Source organism: Poecile atricapillus, chromosome W (genome assembly GCF_030490865.1).
Source record: "Poecile atricapillus isolate bPoeAtr1 chromosome W, bPoeAtr1.hap1, whole genome shotgun sequence".
NCBI classification, from domain to species: Eukaryota; Metazoa; Chordata; class Aves; order Passeriformes; family Paridae; genus Poecile; species Poecile atricapillus.
Genome location: NC_081288.1, coordinates 85,457,062 through 85,479,011, shown reverse-complemented (window position 1 = coordinate 85,479,011; position 21,950 = coordinate 85,457,062). Strand labels below are relative to the sequence as shown.

The 21,950-nt window shown below is 40.3% G+C and overlaps 1 protein-coding gene and 2 long non-coding RNA genes across 3 annotated transcripts in view; 1 reads left to right on the top strand and 2 right to left on the bottom strand.

The window, feature by feature from the left end:
- The window catches only part of LOC131592520 (uncharacterized), a 189,138-nt gene that overhangs the window by 35,286 nt on the left and 131,902 nt on the right, over positions 1-21,950 (bottom strand). The gene's annotated exons all lie outside the window — the stretch shown is intronic.
- LOC131592523 (uncharacterized) overlaps positions 1-21,950 on the top strand; it is a 101,696-nt gene that overhangs the window by 53,357 nt on the left and 26,389 nt on the right. The gene's annotated exons all lie outside the window — the stretch shown is intronic.
- LOC131592503 (arrestin domain-containing protein 3-like) overlaps positions 10,936-21,950 on the bottom strand; it is a 44,784-nt gene continuing 33,769 nt past the window's right edge. The window contains exons 3-8 of the mRNA XM_058864054.1: positions 16,709-16,856; positions 15,369-15,471; positions 14,636-14,892; positions 14,058-14,220; positions 13,084-13,238; positions 10,936-11,481 (exon numbers count right to left, since the gene is read on the bottom strand). Coding sequence (XP_058720037.1) covers positions 11,425-11,481; positions 13,084-13,238; positions 14,058-14,220; positions 14,636-14,892; positions 15,369-15,471; positions 16,709-16,856 — 883 coding nt within the window. The 3' untranslated portion in view covers positions 10,936-11,424. The remainder of the gene's footprint in view (positions 11,482-13,083; positions 13,239-14,057; positions 14,221-14,635; positions 14,893-15,368; positions 15,472-16,708; positions 16,857-21,950) is intronic.

Below are 21,950 nucleotides of genomic sequence, written 5' to 3'. Positions count from 1 at the left end.
ATAAGGGATCAGACTCTACTGCTGAAGAGGCAAACTTAATGCTTAATACCTGGTTTTGCACTTCAGTATTAGTTCCTGGATATGTTTGGGGTTGGTTTGGTTTTTTGTGATTGTATATTTCTACCCCCTTAAAAATTGCATGCTCTCACCTTCCCTGTTGTAAGTTATTGTCTTTCATTCAAATGTGACAAACATTTATAGCAAGGTGCTTGAAACAAACTAAAAATACAATGTCCTTCTAAATTCCAAATATTTCATGTTATGAACTGGATTAAAGGTAAACTATTCAACTTTTATGTCACAGTGTTATAAATTTGTATTGTGATATTGGCTTTCGCGGATGAATCTTATATGTTAAATACTTTTAGCTATGTATGTACTTTTTTCTTACTAACAAGTCTTAAGCTTAAAAGAATTTCCTAGGTACAATGCAAGGAAACCCCAGAGGGCAAGGACAGTGGGGCCCAAGCTGTTATCAGGAGAACAATAGAGCCCAAACTGTTATCAGCGAAAGACAGGAAGACCAGCTACCCTCAAAAGAAGGATGAGGGGCCTATACCCTTATCGAACATTTCCAGAGGAAAGGGAACCAAACTCCAAAGTAAGGCTGATCAGCAAGAATCATGATGACCAGCAAAAATAGTGCTGACCAGCAGAGAATAAAATTGTGCAAGAACATATTCTAAGAAGGCGGAACCAGGGAGGGAACACCCTCTGAATATGCATTAACCCCTCACAGCAGGGGGAGATAAAAGGGGGGTCCCTGAAATACCCGGTGTGTTCCTGGCAACTGGCCAGGGCACCCGGCCGTTTTAACCCTTTGCTTTATTTCTTTTGTCTCCTAATTGTCTTTTTATTTATATTAAATTCTTTTTATAATTTATTAAGTGAATCTCGTTTTTAAGAACAGCATCAACTAGCCTCTATTCAGAAGCTACCACTAGGTCAGGAGATATGGAGATGTAGCTCTAAAAAGAGCAAGGTGCAGCTGACAGGAAGTGAACGATTACTTAGAGAACAAATAGATTACTTTTTTTTCCTATTTGTGGTAGATTGGCATTTAAGAAAAAAAAAAGTAAAGAGCACCCACGAAAGCTAGGGCTCTGAGAGAGGCTGCTGGAAGCTGCTGGGAGTTCTCTGTCTGAGAACCAGCCAATAGCTGGCCAGCTCTGAAAATTGACAGCTTTTTTGACCATTGAAAAGTGAGATCAACCTGTGACTACCACCTTTTAAACCTAAGCCCGAGAGTTTCTCACTCTCTCTTAGTTTCTGGCTGTGAAAGGTAACAGAACTCCGGCTAGCCCTGCTCCCCCACCGCCCCCCTCCCCCCCCCCCCCCCCCCCCCCATCCCCCGCGACCTTGTCTGCCCTGGGGGGAGGGTGGCTGAGCCAGACTCCAGCAACTCCTGGGCGGGGGGATGGAGACTGTGAAGTGGCAGGAGCCCCTTCCCAGAAGGGCTGAGCCCCCTCGGGAAGCCCGCTGAGCCTTGTACAGCTGTGCTGCCGGGCCAGGCCGATCTCTGGCTCAGCTGGAATTCTGCCGCTGCTGGGTTTCACCAGAGACTGCCGAGTAAAGGGAGGAGAAGCCATCAGCCCGCGGCGTGCTGCCTCGGAGTGCTAGCCTGGCTGCTGAAATGCTCGCCACCCTCCCTCAGCACAGCCACCGAAAATCTTCCATCGCAAACAGCCCCAGCCTCTGCTCCGGCAGAGATCACGTGATCATCCACAAGACCTGGGCAAGATTTTAACTCTTTCACTACCCAGATGAGACCTGCAGATTTAATCCTTTTTCCAGAGAAAAGAAAGTGAAGGTGATCAACATGTAGAGAGACAACATAAACTATCACAGTTAGTGAGGGAAAGAATCAAGCTTCAGATGAGAAGAGAATGAAGAGATTCTTTAATAAGCTGAAATATTCTTTTGGTAAGGCTATGGAGATGGACAATAATGTTCTGAAAAACTGCTTTAATTCATGAAAGAGTATTTTGGGGGGAATGAAGTATTTCAAAGTGTAGATCTGAGCAGATGGTGAAGTAGCTGTGATCCCATGAGATGCTGGAACAGAGAAAGAGAAGTGAGAGTTGCTGAAGACTCGTGGCCCCCAAAGAGAAAAAGAGAAAACCTCTGTTCCCAGAGATGATCACAGAGACAAATGAAAAGAACTTTTCTCTTTGAATAACTCATCCTTAAAATGACACCCCTTGAGTTCATGGCCCATGAACACACATCAGAGTGGTGTGAAATGGGAGGAAAAGACTGATGGCAGAGTTTTCCGGGTGGCTGGCATCAGGGGAATGAAAAGCCATGAGAAAAGTATTTTTCTTGTGGAGAACTCTCCATAGACTGACAAAAGGAGACTCCTTTTCTCTACAAAAACTGATGAAAAGACTATAGCAATGTTGGGACTGCTTTAACCACCAGGTTTTCTCTCTATGTTGTCAGTTAGACAAAAGAAAGGTTGAGTGGTGGGGAAAAAAAGTTTCTGGAGGTTTTATTCTGGTTTCTTCTTGTAGTTTTGTTAATAAACTTTCTTTATTCCTTTTAAGTTTTAAGCCTGTTTTACCCTTCTCCTAATTCATATCTCAGCAAGAGATAAGTACGTTTTCTGGTGAATTTTTTAGCTAGTGCTTTAAAACCACCACACTATTTCAAGAATATCGTTCAGAGGGCAGTTGAAACACGTCTGATGACATGTCTTTGCACATTGCTTTCACTAGAAAAGAAATAAATCCTTTTTAACTGTCATGCAAGTATAACTCCTTGGCATCTCCTAAAGTCCTGAGAGTCTCTGAAGAAGATTCTGCTCAAAATTCATGGAGTGTGGAAAGTCTGTGACTAGACTGAGTCAGGCTGGACTCTCCAGTCAAATCAATATTCCTAGGAGCAGCTGTCATCTTGTAACAGAAGCCTACTGAAAAATCACATTGGACGCTTGACTCTTTGCAGTTGCATATAGCCATATAATTTGATTCACAGGATTCGGTTCAAATCAGCAGCATTCACATTAGCAAAGAATTGTCCCTGTAGAAAGTTCATTACTGGACAAAAGCCAAGCTTACTCTATCTGTTCTGAAGAATGTTCTTTGATTCTGTAGCTGAACTTTTGTGAGTGCTGCTGTCCTGCAAAAAACTAAGGTAGCTGTAGTTTATGGTAAATTACTGGCTGATTTTCCTAAAACATGAAAGGCTTAAATTAAAAAAGGGATTAATAAGTATTATTTTAACTAGATAACTGGGAAAAAAATATTGATCAGCTTTGCAATGTTGCCTAATATCTCTCAGATATTGGAGTTTTATGATTCATCACCCTTTTATATTTTTTTATGTATAGCTGATAGAATCATTAGTTTTATATCCTGGTATAGCACAGATTTGTATGAATGCAGAGGTATTTTAATATTCAGAAATACAAAACATTTGTTTTTTTAAATGAACCCCCCCCATATCTCAAAGAATAAAACTGGTAATTTCCAATATTTTATTCATGCTAGTGTTGCCAAAATGATTTCTGCTTTTATATTTCCTTCATATATATATATTTGTAGCTCTGTAGACTATTGTTGTACAGTTATATACTTCCTAGCTGGCTCTAGTACTTTTCCCTACCCTGATAGGCAGAAAGACAAAACACATTCCAGAGACTCCAAACCCCAGGGGCCCAAGGCCCCTATCCTATCTTGGTTCTTCCTGGGAGCCAAGGTTGAAACCAGCTCTTCGAGACACATTTTCATAAACAAAGTTTAGTTTCTATCTAAAGGGGGGGGGGGGGGCTACAGAAAAGGTGGAACCAAAAGAGGGGAATTACTTCGTCACTTGTGCTTCTAATTGGGGATTCTTGTCAATTATGCTAATCTGCCAAGCTTATGAAACTGTATTCACCCCATGTGGGTTGGGCATTTTTCCATATCTGCCCCTGAAGCCCTCCAATAAAGACCAGCCTTTATATTATATTACCTCCTATACTAACATTGTCTCGAAAGCGTGCTGTTTTATTTCTAGGTCTTTAAGGTATCACTAGCAATAAACCTAAAGGTAGAAAAAAAATCATGAGCAGTGGTTGTGGTCTAAAACTGTAAATTCAAGAAAATGTTGCACAAAAATGCTCAAAATGTCTGTCTCTTAAATGACACTGATGATAATTTAAATTCTGACATTGCCACGTAGCATTAGAAACTTTAGTTATTAAAAAGAGTTGTGCTGTTATTAGAAAAAATAATCTAATCATTGTCACTCATCTATAAAGGAATTCTGAGTCTATAAGCATAATGAGAGACAACCTTATTTTTTATATTTCCTATTGGTTTCAATCCAAACTCAGGAACAAATGAGTCACAGTGCTATTAATGGGAAAAATCCCAACCCTAAAAGATCTTTCTGGATTCTCCCTAGTTGGCAGTTACAAATTCAAAATTAAATAAAAATGCTTTATTTGACACAATAATTCACGCATTTAGGAAGTCTACAGTTTGCATTATACAAGGAGTTAGATCCAATGTTTGGGTTGTCTATGTTAGTAGCATACACCATCAAACCTCCTGTAACAATACCATGATAATTTAGTGGTCTTCGGTACCTTTAACACCAACAGTCAGGAACAGCATTTATTGGACTCCTGAGTCCCGGCTGCTAGCCTAGTGAACCTTGCCTTAGGTCAAAAGACACTTTGATACCAAGAAATGATGATAGTTCATTCTTTCAGAGGTTCAGCTGTGTGCAGTATACAGAAACAAGATGCTATGGCAGTGCTTCATTTCTGGAATGTTGAGGAGCTGTATTAATATCTTGCAAAGCTCTACTGACCAAAACACAAATCACAGATAGTGATTTTCAACATCTGGTAACATTAGACTTCTAAGTAAACAGCAAGACACACCTTATTGACCCCAGTTCAACAAATCAACTTTCAGATCCCAACTGCAAATCACTGAGTTCTCTGTCCTTTAAAGTAAGTCCCTTTTGTCCTGTTTCTTCCCACCCCTACAAAAAAGTGCAATCCCCACCCCCCACCATATGTACTGGAAAACACTAAATAACTTGAACAGAGGTCACGAGTCACAGTAATTTTTAAGCAGTGTCCGGAAAAAAATAATAAATTATATCCTGTAAGTTATTGGTATTTTCTAAGTTTAGGAGATTGTATTATAGCTTGCCAGCTGAAACCTAGCCCTAAGAAACCATTGATATAAACAAGACAAAGGAACTGAAGGTGCTGAAACTCAGCTCTTGTTACTAATCAGTGATGTAGCTCCAGAAATAGTTTTTTCCTATGTAGTTGATACATAGCATATGCATTTCTGATAGTAATTTGATCCTTATGGCTGTTATTTTACACAAAGACATATTAAATGTTTAAGTCACAACAATCTTGCAGATTACAATTAAAGCATTTTAAAGCATTTAAACAAAATTTTGAAGGGTTTTTTTTCACAAGGAAGAACAATAGAAAAAAATTTGTTTTCCACATAGTTCTCTTAAAGTCCATAAGGACATATTCAGCACCAAAAGTTAATTTAAAAAAAGAAACAACCAAAAACCCCCAACCAAAACCCAGACATAGAATAGAATCTATAAAGCAAGCATTTAATACTGCACTTTGTCTCTAATGCTTGGATTTTACTTTTTCCTAATTCGGATCAAGATTCTATATCAAATATTGGGCTACAACTATGAACCTATAATGCCTCTGAACAACTAATAAAAAAGTTTAAGTGAGAAATCTTTATTTGATAACGTTTTAGAATTTTTCACTCTGATCACAGCCTGTGATGCAACATCAATTATGACAACATTGGTCAATTTTGCTTCATATATAGTTTTTCCAATATACTGGGATAAGTGCTTCAATGCTATGTATATCAACAATTGTTCCCTAGTCTGTTAAGAAAAAGGAAAAAAAAACCCATAAAATCATCAAATGCCCTTTTATGCCAACAATTTTAACTTGTAAAATTTTGTCTGATTGGAAAAGATTGAAGGAAAGGACAGTCACAAAAATGGCAGCATAAGACATCACCCAATTTCCAATTCTTGCTTATCAAAGCCCAAACATTTGAACTGAATCAAACTTAAGACGTGACTCTCATTTAATCACCCTGTCATCATTTTTGGAACATAAAATATTTTTCATGTTCTCATAAAGGCCACTTATGGAACAGCCTATTTTATTATATTTATGAAGCCTCAAAAATAAGGCCTAACTTTGTAAGAATGAGCACAATACAGAAACACCAACTTTCCCTCCCCTCCCTTTTGAGCTGTTTCATTGCACAAGGATTCATATGATGAATTAGTTTTTAAATAGTCAACATCAGACAATAGTTTTTGTTGTTGTTTTTTTTTGTTTTGGGTGGGGTTTTTTGTTGGTGGTGGCTGGTTGTTTTTTGTTTTTTTGAATGTGATTTCTGAAAAGAAAATTTACATTTACAAATTTCTAGCATAAAAACACTGATCAGATCTAATAGCTCCATCATTCATTTCTTCTTTAGAATACGTTCAAGGAGTCAGTGCTTTTTCTATATAATTTCTTGCATTCTAGGTGAATGTATGATTAAAGTTGTTGGATTTTTTGTTTGTTTCATAGAATCATAGAATATCTTGAGTTGGAAGGGACCCACAAGGATCATCAAAGTCCAACTCCTGGCCCTGCACAGGACAGTCCCAAGAAACACACCCTGTGCCTGAGAGCATCGTCCAAACACTTCTTGAGATCTGTCAGGCTTGGTGCTGTGACCACTTCCCTGAGAAGCCCGTTCCAGTGCCCAACCGCCCTCTGAGTGAAGAACCTTTTCCTGATATCCAGCCTAAACCTCTCGTAGTACAACTTCAGGCCATTCCCTAGGGTCGTCACTGGTCACCAGAGAGAAGAGATCAGTATCAGTGCCTGCCCCTCCACTTGCCCTCACGAGGAAGCTGTAGACTGCAATGAGGTCTCCCTTCAGTCTCCTCCAGGCTGAACAAACCAAGTGACCTCAGCCACTCCTCATATGGCTTCCCCTCTAGACCTTTCATTATCTTTGCAGCCCTCCTTTGGATGCTCTCTAATAGATTTATATCCTTCTTATATTGTGGCTCCCAAAACTGCCCCCAGGACTTGAGGCTGCACCAGTGCAGAGCAGAGCAGGACAAGCACCTCCCTTGACTTGTTGGCGATGTTGTGCCTGATGTACCCCAGGGCATGGTTGGCCCTCCTGGCTGCCGGGGCACTGCTGACTCATATTTAACTTGGCATCAACCAGGACCCCCAGTTCCCTTTCTGCAGAGCTGCTCTCCAGCCTCTTGTTCCCCAGTCTGTCTTGTACATCCAGGGTTGCCCCATCCCATGTGCAGAATCTGGCACTTGCTTTTGTTGAACTTCATACTGTTGGTGATTGCCCAGCCCTCTCATTTGTCAAGGTCTCTCTGCAGGGCCTCTCTGCCTTTGAGGGAGTCAACAGCTCTTCCCATTTTATTATTGTCAGCAAATTTAGTATACCTTCGAGTCCTGCATCCAAGTCATTTATGAAGATGTTGAAGAGAACTGGCCCTAAAATGGAATTTTTTTGTTATAAATTGTTTGTTTTAAAGCTCTCAGGACTAGTCCAGGAGCAATCAGAGCAATTCTCAGCAAACTAATTTGAGTATGGCTGGTAACACTGATACTCTGGCTCAGTTTTATAATAGTTTTAGTCTACCAACCTCCAAACCAAGATGATAAGGCCAATGGAGCAATATTTGGGTCACTTAAACATGCTTCAGGTCAACAGAACCTGGTTCTCATGGATGACTTCAACTACCCAGACATTTGTTGGAAGAACAGTACAGCAGCTCATATATCAGCCATCAAGTTTCTGGAATACGTAGAGGACTGCTTCCTCATACAAACATTAGATGTGCCAAGCAGAAATGAGGCACTGCTGGACTTGCTTCTCACAAACCAAGCAAACCTGCTTTGTAATATCTGTTAGTGATAACCTTGGCTGCAGAAATCACAATATTGTGGAATCGGAGAGCCAGCTGAGCACACTAAAGTTTAGTATTAAGACAAAAGTTTTAGATTTTAGAAGAGCAAACTTCAGCTTGCTCAGAGCTCACTTGGGAGGGATTCCATGGGAAGCTTCCACAGAGGATAAAGGTGCTAGTGAGGGCTGGGAGTTTTTCCAAGAATGCTTCCCTGGAAGCACAAAAGCAATTCATAGGCAGAGCAAGAGACCCCCTTGGCTTAACTGCAAGCCTCCAAGTCTGCTCAAAACCAAGAGAAGCATACCAGAGATGGAAAAGCAGACAAATATCTATTGAATACTACAAAGGCACTGCCAGGGCATGCAGAGAAGCAGTAAGAAAAGCAAAAGTTCAGCCCAAATTGAAATTGTCCAGAGATGCCAAAAACTCAAAGAAAAGGGTTCTTTGTGTATGTAAACAGTAAGAAACAGAAGGAAAATATGGACCTGATGTCAAACAGGAGAGATAAATTAGTCACCAACAATGCTGAAAAGGCTAGAGGTTCTCAACACTTTCTTCTCTGTCTTCTTTACCCAGCACTGTTGGGCCCCAGGCCTTGGGAACAAAAATCCAGCTTGATGCAAACACAGACCTACTGTCAATGAAGAAAGAGTTGGCATGTGAACTGTTACAGGAGCTTGACCCCAACAAATTGATGGACCCTAACACTATCCACCCAAGGGTGTTAAGAGAGTTGGCTGACATCATTGCAAGGCTACTCTCCGTAACCTTTGAGAAGTCACAGAGATCGGGGGACTGCCCAGGAAATTGGAAGAAGGCTAATATCACCCCCATCTACAAGAAAGGATGAAAAGAGGATCATGGAGATTATAGGTCCATCAGTCTTATTCAGTCTCTGGGAAAGTTATTGAACAAATCTTCTTTGGGGCTATCAGAAGTCAAATGAAGCATGGGATTGGGAAAAGCCAGCATGGACTCACCAAGGGCAAATTATGCTTAACAAACCTGATCACCCTCTATTGACTAAGTAACTGGCTTGGTTATGTGGGGTAAGCAGTGGACACTGTCTACATGGATTTCTCCAAGGCTTTTGATGCTGTTTCCCACAGCCTCCTCCTAGAGAGACTAATGTGTTATGGTCTAGACAAGTGGTCTGTGCAGTGGGTGGGGAACTGGCTGACAGGCCACACCTAGAAGGTGGTGGTAAATAGCTCCTTTTCAAACTGGAAATCTGTCACAAGTGGAGTCCCCTAGGGATTGATACTGAGCCCAATGCTGTTTAATATCTTCATAAGTAATCTGGATGATGGAATCAAGTGTACCCTGATAAAGTGTGATGATGATACCAAGCTGAGTCAGGAAGCGGACACTTTGGAAGAAAGATCCACCCTGCAGGAAGACCTGGATAGGCTGGAAGAGTGGGCTAACAAGAACCTTATGAAGTTCAACAAAGACAAGCATCTTGCACCTGGAAAACATCATCCAGGAATGCAGCATAGGCTGGGATCTATCCCTCTGGGAAGATGTTCTGTGAAAAGGGCCCTAGGGATCCTGGTGGACAACAAGCTGAATATGAGTGAACAGTGAGCTGCTGTGGCAGAGAGCCAACAGGATGCTGGGTTCCATCAACAAGAGCACCAGCAGCAGAGATAAGGAAGTCATTCTCCCGCTCTACTCAGTGCCTTGTCAGGCTGCACTTGGAATACTGTGTTCGCTTTTGGTCCCTGATATACAAAAGAAGATGTGGGCAGGCCGGAGAGGGTCCAGAGAAGGGACACCAAAGATGATTCAAGGACTGGGAAGGTGCCATGTGAAGAAAGGCTGAGAGAACTGAATTTGTTCAGCCTTGAGAAAAGAAGGCTAAGGGGAGACCTTATCACTGTGTTCCAGTATTTAAAGGGTGGCTACAAAGAAGATGGAGACTTCTTTTTTACAAGGAGTCACATGGAAAAGAGAAGGGGTAATAGGTACAAGTTACTCCTCAGGAGATTCCAATTGGACATGAGAGAACAATTTTTCACAATGAGAACAATCAGCCATTGGAGTAATCTCCCCAGGGAAGTGGCAGATTCCCCAACATTGGACACTTTTTAGGTGTACTAGGTCATCTTGTCGAGACCATGCTTTTGCCAAGAAAGGTTGGACCAGATTATCCTTGAGCTCCTTTCCAATCTGGTGTTCTATGATTCTGTGACAGCGTATCATAAACCCTGAAGATAATACCAAACGGGCAAACTGAGCTGCTGCTTAGTTGCCATCATTCAATTTTTTCTTGCAATCTGAAATACACTTTCTACTGGACACTCATTTTAGATATAATTTTTGATGATTAGGTAACTACATATTATTTAAATAAAACCAAACACAAACCAACCAACAAACCTCCTTCCCATCCCTAATAGTTATCTCTGCCCATGAACCCTGGACAGCATATGATTATCCCCTTTTCACACTTTTTTTCACACTTTGCTAGTGTCTGCTGGTGCTGCTTTCACTTTGTAAGTTTTGCACATGTCCCTGTTCAAAATCCCCCTCAAAGAACAAAACCAAAACACAAATATAAATAACAGTGCAACATAACAAAACAAATAGCATTCTAACAGTTTGGCAAGTGATGAATTCACCTGAGATTAAGTGATCTTTAGGCAGTCTGTAACAAAACACTGCTTTGCAATAAAAGCAGAAAGGCAACAAATTCTTTGAAGAGATCAAGAAGGTATACAATCTTGATCATGTCTCTTATTAGTTTCCTTCTGTTATCTCTTCCCCCACCTATCTGTTGCTTGTCTACTACAGCTGGCTGCAAAACATACAGCAAGGATTGACTTTGAAGGCGTGTAATGTTTGTAAATAAATCCACAATAGGATCTAAGCTGAAGAGGTGATACAGGATCAGCCTACTAGGACAATTCGGAGCATGTGCATAGGCAGGTAAAGTCCAGGCTACAGGAAGTTAAAAGAAAATAAAAAGTCAGGGCATTTATCAGCCTTCATCTCTTCTTTTTTTTTTTTTTTTTTTTTTTTTTTTTTTGGTAAAGCTGTCTTTTGTTCCTTGTTGTGCAGATCACAAACAATAGGGGGAGTGGTAACAACAGTCCATCACAAATGAGAATAAGTCATAGTGACACTTAACAATGTAACATAAGTAATAAGCATGTGCAAATTTTCATAAAATCATAGAAAGCAGCCATTCCTCTCTTACAACATGATTTGAGTGTTTTGAAACACCTGACTGCATTATAATAAGGCTGCTCCTAGTATGTGCCACTATTTAATGGAGGGGGACGCAGGTTTTTAAGCATGTGGAGAAGTCCTATGATGTGCTGTAGGTGTCAAAGCATGATCACAGGTTCTTTTCATTTATTCACCATACAGGCAAGAACAATACCATTTCCTTTAAAAGCAAGTCTCCACTATGACACCTTCATCTTCAACACAGAAGGTATGATTCAAAACCCAAGTCAAGTCAGCTTTTTATGGATTCCTTCAACGAGAGGGGCAAGATGGTATCTCATCTGTGGGCTGATGTGGGTTTGGATCAATCTAACCAAAAGAAAAAGAAAAAAAAAACCCAAAACAACAAAAAGCAACCAAACAATTGAACCACTAAACCCAGAACAAAAACAAAAACACCCCAAAAACCCCACAAAAATAAAAGCCACAACAACCCAGTGCATTTCAGCATCATTTGCTAGGAATAAAAAGCAAAATTCACAAGTTTAAGACAATTATAATGATATGTGGCATTTCCAGTCCAAGGGTTATTGAAATAATTGAAAAAGTTCTAGTTAGACAAAACTTTGGATAAACAGTAATAGAAATATTAGATCCAGTGGAAGACTTTAAACTACAAGTTGATGGCAATTTAAGGATAAGCATGAATAACTGTTATAAAAATAATTTTCTCCTTTAGTCACACAGAAGTCTTGAATTATCTGATATATACAAAAAAAAGATGACACATATCACTGGAAACATAATTTAAGAAATATTTAATTGAGAGAAGCGAAGAAGTTTTTCTTGAAATGGCAGACATTTATCAATAAAAAATCATTCTACTTTTAAATTAAAGTAGTTAATCCTCAAATAACCTATGGGATATTTCAAAAAGTTAATGTGTTCTAAACCTTACCTCTTCTTCCTCTCTACAGGAGAAATAAAGAGTACAAGTCTGCTAACTTTGGTCTCAAAAACTAGATGTAAGAATAGTTTGAGTGTACATTGCATCTTTTAGACAACATTGGATCAGTTAACTTCATATAGCCCTTTTTTTCTACATTTCAAGCTGGGAGGGGGGGGGAAGTTGTGCTACATAATGCTATTTTCCTAAAGTGGATCAATTCAGACAAAATTTGGCCAGAGGGCACTTTTTTAATTTGTCCTATATCACTTCTTTTTCTTGAAAAAGAAAAAAAAAAAACAACATGAAAAGCTTTGAAATTTGCATCTCATTCACGGTTATTTGGTGGCTGCATTTTTAGTTCTGTGAAGGCCAAAAGCGTTGAAGAACTGTGTGCTTCAATAAACTTAAGTCATAAATTAATACTAATACATCGCTTTTCTACATGAAAGTTCTGAAAAGCCTACATTGGCAGAATTTAAACACACATGCAGGCAAAACAGTTTAGTGGTTGCTATAAAATATTAGGAATCAGCAGAGGTGAAAGAGTTGAAACTTTATTTTTAATAAATACATTTTTAAAAATTATGTTTCTAAAATGGCAAACATCACTTTGAAAATTTCCAGGAAGTATTAGACTAGGGAAGCATGCTGCCAAGAAAAATTACCTCCCAGGTTGGCAACTCCAGGGAATAGCATGATGGAGAAGCCAAGGCACCTCATGGAGCACCTTTTAAATTTAAGGTTGCAGAGTTCATTTAAAAAATAATAATAAAAAAATATTAAAAGGGTAACTGTTCCATGCTGTAATACAGGCATAGAAAACTCTTGATGCAATTCATCTGCATCTTGCAAACAAACAAAAATCCTCTTCAAAATCAACTTATTCCATGTTCATAATTTTAATGGTTTCTTCCAATTTTAGGAAGGAAAAACAGGTTTATAAACTTATTCCATCAGACAAAAAAAAAAAAAATCAATCGCAAACAATATATAAATCATCATAGTCTGACAGATATACCTACTTCTGAATATAGGGGAGGAGGCAGAAAACGAAACTCCTGGATATATGCAAATAATGGTCCTTGCAGTGCTCTCTGAAAATCATCAAAAGCAGCTACAGGTGCAAGGTCAGACTGTCTGTTTTCCTCTGTGACCACTTCTGCATAGCTAGGAGGTGCTGGAGGGAGAAGGTACACACAGTTCAACCAACAAGTTCTTAGGCATGACAAAATATGCAACATGATAAATATTAAACTTCAGCCACTGAAAGATTCACCAGCAGATAAACAATGACTTAAAAATTGTTAAACAAAAAAGGAAGACTATTTTGTATTATTCTGATATTGAGCTTATGTTCAAAGACAGACTGACCACTGTCTATTGTGGCTTAATTATTCTCTTAAAATTTAAATCAGACCAAAGATAATTTAATCTCTGTACAGGTAGAAATGACAAAACATTGCAGTCCTCTGTACTCCAGAAATCTCCAGGTCTGGGATTTGTACTTAAAAAAAGCAAGATATTAGACATGCAAAAAGAGAAGGAAGGAAATACATAATTCTTTCTTTGGCCATGAGAGATCTCCCATAGAAAAGAATATCTTTTCACAAAGCCTTGGCTACTAAAGCTGATGAGAAAGCCCAGAAACTGCTATTATGGGTTGCAAGGCCTTATAACCAAGGATGCAATTGGGATACTGGAAGTGGAAGCAATGAAGTTATGCACAGATACAATGGTATCCTGTGCTTTTATTTCTGCCACTTTCCAAAGAAACTAGATTTCACTGCCTGTCCTAGAGACCAAAAGGCAGGGAGGGAAAAAAATCTCTTGCTCTACACAGAAAAAGCAGGTGGCAAGAAAACATCCACAATGGATTTCCTGTGGGCTTTACTATAAAAGGATGTAATTTGACTCTGTTAACAAGACTGCAATGAATAAAGCAGACAAAAACTATAAGAGAGTAGCAAATTGATTGGGATTTGTATTATCAAGTTACCTTCTAGTCTTTCAGGCAGAGTCAGACCAAGCCAATTCATGTTCATGCTACCCTGGCTGCTTACACTTGATGTTCTGCTACCAAATGGATGTAGAGGAATGGTACCAATGACCAGTGGTAAGTTAAGGAATAAATCCACAGCTCCTGGAATATCGACATATACCTGAAGAAAAATGAAACAAGTATATGATTAAAATGTGGGGTTTTATCAGCATTTCATAAGTATTAGCCTAAGTTATCTTTCTATGAAAGTTTTCATTATAAGCTTGTTTCTAATAGCCCCTTTTAGTGCCCATGCCCCTATGGAGACATGAGCTCTTCAAGTTAAGAAGAGTCTTAACATGAGCCCTCACATGGAAATGAAGTCTACTCATTAAACATTTGCTTAGTTGACAGACAGCTGCTTTAAGAACTTGCATGATTTAAACTACATTTACTTACCAGACCTCCTGTCATGACACTAATACCAGAACATGTATTTCTTTCATAACTAATGACCACAAAATGCTGTACCAGAAATTTGTATGGCATGTTGGAAGCTACTCACTCTCGTGAGGGAAACAGACTGCCCAACATACCATCAGTGAATACTCCACACGGATTATACTACAGTCAAGGATTGAAGGGGAAACAGGTGGAATTTTCAACTGTTTGCCATTCCAGGTTTCTGTTTTGCCAGATGACAAGGATTCCCCACGGAGGTTGGCAACAAGCTGTCTGACTTCCTTCATTTTCCCTTTGGCATAGAATGCCTGTGTTTGGTAAATGGTTGCCTTTGGCACCACCATACGGGAAGAGCAATTCTCAATCTCAGCAAAGATCTGAATTGATTCACCTGAAACAAAAAGAAAAAAAAAAAAACAACAAAAAAGGCCCAAACAAAAAACTCAACAAAACACACCAGAATTTCAATTTCTCTTTACATTTACAAGGCAGCTTAAGCAAACTTTCACATTCTTTATACTGTTATAACAATGCTGCTATCACTGCTCTACCTGAAAAAAAAACATCCACTGATGCTAATAGAAACAAGATCCTCATGAGCTGTTCTAAAAGGAAAAAGAAAACAACACATCCAAAAAAAGATACCAGTCTAGCACCCAAAACATGCCAGTCTAACAGATGGGGTCATTGAACCATCTAGAGATACAAGTAGTGCTCTTAGTTAACAGGGTATGACGAGAAGATTGCTAAATGCAGACTGATGTGGTACAAATATCCTTAATGTTTCATTTATGTAAAAACAGTAGTACAGACTCCATCTTTAAAAAGGAAGGAAAACCACACAGAATTAATTATAGGATCACATACCTGGGGTGTAGCCCTTTCTTTCAATTTTGGCACTTAAAGATATTGGGCCTGAGGTACAAAGCCAACAACATAGAGTCTTTTCTTTTGTGCCTGCTTGGGGTGACTGCAAGAAGAAGAAAAGTATTTCCCATCAAATTAGGAGCTCCATCAATCTCATCACTTATTTAAACCAACACAGGAAAATAATAATTTTCATAATGTGCTTATTAGTACATATTTTGATAAACGAAGCTGCTTTCATAGGAAAAGTCTCAAGCAGTTTAAACAGCATTATACAGATACACTGTTTGTCCTAATTCCACTGGTGTATTCGTATTGCTTTTTCTGCGATCCTCCATACTACAGCCACAATTATAACAATACTAAGAGAAAATACTGTATAGCTTAAAACAAAAGGCTTCATAGCCTACACATCCCAACATAATGCTGCAGACCTTTTCATTTAACTAACAGTAAATTAGAACATCTTCAAACTTTCCATTAAGATGCATTTCCAAATCAAAATAACTAAGCTAAACTACTGTAACCTTTACTCCTGCTATTTCCTCTGTTTCTGAATAATCCTGTTTCATCTATGTTTAAAAGACTTATTTTACACAACACCAGGATTTAGGGCTTGATCCAAAGCCCACTAAAGTCAAATGAGAACCCTTCAATTTTCATGGAGTTTGTGCAAGGTCCCTTTGCAAGCTGATTTTTCACCCATACACACAAGAAATTGGTTTCAATGGTCTTCTAATTTTCTTTCCCCTCTAGATTAAAATTTGAGAAGGGGATAAAATAAGGGATTTTTAGGCCAGACTGAAATCAAATCCTCTATGAAAGCTGTTGCGATATTAAAGTTATTTTAATAAAAATGATATTTCTGAAAAGGATCATACAGAATTGCGATAATTTCCTCCCCATCAGTATAAAACTATCCATGTGGAAATTATCAATTATGCACTAAATTTTTTACTTTGCATTTTCAAATTAGCAGTCCCTCACCAAAATATTAAGCATTGCATTGTTCCTTCATAGATTATTCTTTATTTATAATTTAAGAGGATCAGTTAACCAAATTTTCTTCCTTAATGAGAGTCTACAATTTGGTAGTATCAGTTTAGACCAACAAATGCATTTTACATCTTCTAAAGATCAAGCAACTCCAAGTACAGGATATCTTAGCCTTCAAAATACCTGCAGTTAAGAGTTGTTAAACTGATAAAATACTTAAAATAAGAGCTGTACTTAAACTAACAAATAAATATTAGGTAAAGTTACATGCTGACGTTGTTTCAGTTATTATACTTTATTATTTTTATGTCAGAAAAGGAGTGAGTAGTTCTGTCAGTTCTTACCAGTAATGAAGGAGTGTTGATATCTATATGTTCAAAGACTGTAAATTCCTTCTTTAATTTTACTGGTAGAAGCCAAGGCCGATGCAATTCAGCTTTCACCCAATACCGCACACTGCCGTGCCTGCCTTCAAATGAGGTAGCAAGTGGTCTGTTCAGGACAAAAGTCAAAGTTGAGTAAAGTTTTTCTCTTGTTATAAGTGCATATTATATTATTGGCTTTTCTCAAATATTAAAATTAATGCTATATATATAATGTTGGAGAACTTTGCTTATTAATATAGTATCTTATTTTTCTGCTATTAACAAAACTTAGAAATATTAGTGTCATATGTGTTTATTTCCTAGGCTGTAGTAGAGTATTAAAATAAAGACTGCTTTTGTTCATATAACCCAGAGAATGAAAAGATAATCAGAAAACCCACCCTGCATTCCCAGATTATTTTATCCAGATGAAGACAGCAGTGACTGGAGCTCCAAGGGAGGAATTTATTGAACCTCTGTTATCAGGGAGTGTGAGACTCCACAGAGCAAAGATTAATCTATTGGGGAGGGGGGAGTTGAAGCTAAACAAAGGAACATCTAAAACTTAAGAGGAATGTTTGAATCGTGCATAAGAATTTATGAATATGCAAAAGATCTGTGTTTTTAAGGGACAATCCCTTGTTAGTAAAGCATGCTTTTGGCTGAATGCTGAGGCACCTGGCTCTATTTGTTCATTTTGCTTTATTTCTGTCTCCTAATTGTCTTTCTATTAAACTTTTTAAATTTTATATTAAAAATATGTGAACCTTGTTTTTCTCAAGTGGGTGCTCACTCTGGGATAAACACCTCACCTCTGTGACCACCGAGAGATCCTGAGCGGAGAAAAGGTGGACCCCACTCCATTTCTTCTGGTGTGAATCAGTGGTTGCAGGTAAATACCCCATGGACAAGAAGGAGAAAAAAATAAAGCAAAGGAAAGGGAAAAGGCTCCCTAAACCGCTGTATTTAGCTCCATAATTCTTGTGCACAAAGACACGAAGAAACAAGGATTGTAAATATTTTTCGGGGGAGCACAAAGGGGGGTTGCGAGATACCCCCCAGGGTGACTGGGACTGGGTCTCAGGGGAGGCGTTAGACCCCTCAGGGAAAAGGGAGCCGAAGGTTTTCTTAGCACAATCCACTGGGAAAACAGGATAAAAGTGAGGATCCCCAAAACTTTGCCAGGTTGAGGATTAAATCCAAGAAATTTTGGCTTAGTGCTGCTAAATTGAGGATTAATCCAAGAAACCTGGAACATTTGATACCTTACAATACCTATGGGTGAATATTAACAAGTGACTTGAAAGTAAAAGGTACCTTGTTGTTTTGTTGTAAGAATGAATGAGGGTGAGACAGATGTGAGTATGAGTAAATAAATGTGTGTGGTTGTTGATTTAAAGTTTGACTTTGTTTTCTGGAAGGAGGTGGATTGTATTGTGTTGTTGAAGAAGAAAAATTTTCTGTGCTGAGGAGGGTGAGAGTGAGGACAGGGGCGATGCCACCACGGGGACTGGGAGGGGCTGGGTCACGGTGGGGACGCTTGGTGTGGTTCCCTTCCTCCCTGTTGGGCTCCTGTCTCGGAGCCTCAGAGTGGCAAAACGGGGCTGGGACTTGTGGTCCAGGAGCCGCAAAGGTTTTACCCCAAATTGGTTTTCAGTAAGACTGTGTCCCAGGGTGACAGCTCTGGTCCCAGAGCAGAGTCAAGGTTATTTTTAGAAGTGATTCCCTCCTCCAGCAGTTCCCACTTTCCCCCGGGCAGCTGGAGCCTCTGGAGGGGAGTTGCTCCTGTGTGCTGTGGGCTGGCGTGCGGCTCGGGCAGGGCCTTGGGGAGAGGAAGCAGAAGGAGTTGAGGGGTTCCTCTGAGACCCTAATTTTCCATGCCAAAGTTTTGCAAAGCCTCGGGCACATTTGGTTCTGTAATTCCAGGAGTGAGGACTGGTATGGGACTGTCTCAGGGAGCTCTTTCTTAGTCAGATGTGCGAGTGGGATGCCGAGTGGTGCCAGCGTGTGGCATCAGCTCCAATTGGGGGAGGGGGTACCCTGTGGCTTCAGCTCTTGTTTTCCGAAGTCCCAGGAGAATGCCCTGTGTGGCTGTGCTGTGGGCTTCTGCAGCAGCAGGCTGTGTCTCTGTTTAAAGTCTGGGATTTCAGGAAGAGCAGTGAAGTTTGGAGAGGAGCTTGGAAGGATTCCAGGGGATGCATCCAGGGAGAAAATAAAGAAAAAGTAGGTTCTGTTTTTTTGGGGGTGAATGCCATCTGAAGCCTTTGATAACTTTGGGGGTAGGCCCCCAAGAAGGACTATTAGAATTTGTGGTTGATTCTGAAGCAGAAAGAACTTATGTGGTAGAGATTCCAGAAGGATGTAGTGTAGGTGGTGACACGGTAGAGGTAGCAGGGGGAGAAGGGTTTGAGATTCCTGTCATTGGAGCTGTAGAAATTGGAGGAGAAACCAGAATAGGAACAGGAGATGTCTTCTTAGTTCCTGGAGCAGACATCAACTTGTTGGGAAGGGACTTGCAAATACAATTGGGAATGGGGCTTGTTCCAGGGAAGGAAGATATCGAGAACACCTGGGGACACCAGGTTGGGGGGTTGCCAGGTTTGGGGGTTTTTTGACCGCCTTTATGCAAGTGGCAGGATCTCGGGGGCTGCAGCGGGGGCTGGTCCGTGTGGGTGGCGTCCAGCAGGGCCTGGCCTGACAGCTTCCAGTTTTCGCCCACCCAGTGGAGGTAGTGCGGGGCGCAGTTTGCGTGGGGCACTGCTGGGGTCGGGAACTGCCTTGGCTGTGCCAGGGTCTCGAGGGGCGCAGGGTTGCCGGACGCTCTTGCCAGACCGGCGGCGGCGCTGGGCATGGTTCGCACAGTTTGCCGCTAAGGAGCGGGCTGGCCCGGTGGCAGAGCCCCCGGACCGGAGCGCTGAAACCCAGCGCTGTGCTCTCCGGGCACTGCCGACTTGGCTGTGGTGGGGGCAGGATGCGCTGAGCATGCCAGTCCTGTGTGTGTGGGGACAGCGCAGAAGAGGGAGGTGGGGCACGGGCTTCGCCCCCAGGGTCCCCCCGCCCGCAGAGCGAGCTGCTAAAACAGAGCCCGCCCTGGCCGGAGCCGCTGCGGCAGCGGGAGAAGAACGAGGGGCAGCCTGAAAGAGCTGCTGTGAATAAAAAGAGCAGTGGGTTTTGGACACGATTTTCTGAACCTGAGCGAGTTTCAGCCTGTCAGTGGCTGATCTGTTTCCCAAGGGAAAGTCTCTTGAGAACATTTTTCTCTCTCAAGGACTGTTTTCCTGTAAATAGCTTTGGTTCTCAAAATAATATCGCACAGATATTCTGAGTGTTTTTTCTCTTGTCCCACCAATGGGATGAGAGAGATGTTGTTCCTTTGACCAATCATGTTAACCTGTATCGGAACACCTTATAAAAAGGGTTGAAAACCCCGAAATAAAGGCTTTTGCCTCCTTGGAAATAAAACCTCTGCTGATGTGATATGAACCCTCGCTTCCTACTTCGTGTCCTCTAGCGACAGTGGGTGATAAGACCAAGGCAAAGGTAGCCTTAATCCCTCGCTAGTTCTCCAAACGTTGCCAAGTTGTTTAATTTTGATCTCTTAAAACAAAATCTCTTTTTCCTCTCTTCCTTTCTTTCCTTTTTTTCGTTGTTAAGAGGAAGGGATTTTTTTGTTCTAAGAAACTGTTAGAAGAATAAGTCTGTGAAGCTAGTTACTTAGTTAGTTAGTTAGTTAGTTAGGTAGGTAGTTTTTACCCAGAGGGTAAAAAGCTGATAGATGTGATTCATCTCATGTCAAGACTAACCTGGCCTTTCTTGTTTAACTAATTATGACTCACAAAAAATTACCTCTACGTTTCCCTTTATAACTGTTAAGCTTTTTTTGCTAAACCCAAAAGTTTTAGAGAATGCTGAAGGAAAATCCTGATGTGATGTTTTCACTGTCCCTGTGCTATTAAGTTCTTTTCAGGTACTACTGATAACTGAGGCAGCAATCCAAACCAAAGAAAGAGGGTGGATCCACGTCAGTAAAATCAAAGGACCTGAGAAGGAACCTGAGGAGTGGACTATATAGCATCTGAACCGGGTGATACCAAATTAACTCTTAAGCGGGACTGAGTGGTAAAGAGCTGGGACGATCCAAATGATCCAAGGAATGTACAAAGAATCATACCTAAATGAGGAATAAGGTCAAGCTTATATCAGTGGTTTCAAGTGCTGTCTGGACAAACTCTGAGATACCTCTGATACCCCCCTTGGGAAAAAATACTTCCACGTCAAACAGGAGTATTTGGACTTATACTTACTAATGCCGGTATTATAATGATAGGGTGGCAAAGTGTGTTCAAAATTCCAGTTGCAGTTGGTGACCATCCAAAAAGTGCATCCCACCAGTGATGATTTGTGTCTTGGTTTACTCTTTGTAATACTTTGCTTATTTCCTTTGTATCATGATAGACAGTAATCAGAGTCTTTTGCCCGTTTTCCTGGATCTCTTTCAGGATTTTTGCCAAATCTTGGTGGTTCATTAGCTGTCTTACTAATGTCAGGTTCATTCCAACGGGTGTAGGTGATAATTTATGGTATATTGTATAGTTAGATCTTATCAACTGGTGGGATGTTACCGGTGCTGAATATAAAAAATCACACCCTACAATTTTAACAAAATTACAAATAGAAAAGTTAGAATGGTTCTTAATAGGCAAGGTTACATTGTTGTCATCTATTGCTACAGAAACACACACAGTTCTTAGACATACACAGCCTAGGCCAATATATACAAGCACACTCTTCTGACTAGTATTAGGATGAATCTCGAAGTGGCAGATGCTTTGCTCAGTGTCTAAACATAGGTCTTGTGCATCAATCGTGTTTGCCTCACAGATAAACCCTTGTTGTTCCCAGGTAACACAAGATTCCAAATTCACAGTTTGCCACCCCCCATTCATCAACCGGGCCCATGCTCTATGCTCCGAAGGGTAGAGAACTGCCCCTTCATGATTTAATCCTAATGCAATAATAGGGTGGATATTGTAAATTGTGGCATTGCGTATAGTCAGCACAAAGGCAGTAGCTATTTCAGTGGTAGGGTCATAAGTAAAATTTACCAGAGTCCACCAAGACTGAAGTTTTCTTTCTAAATTGTTTGCATTGTCCCAGACAATTTTCGTAATTTCAATTGGGAAAGCACCTTCACTTCCTTCTCTTATTACTGAAGCAACTA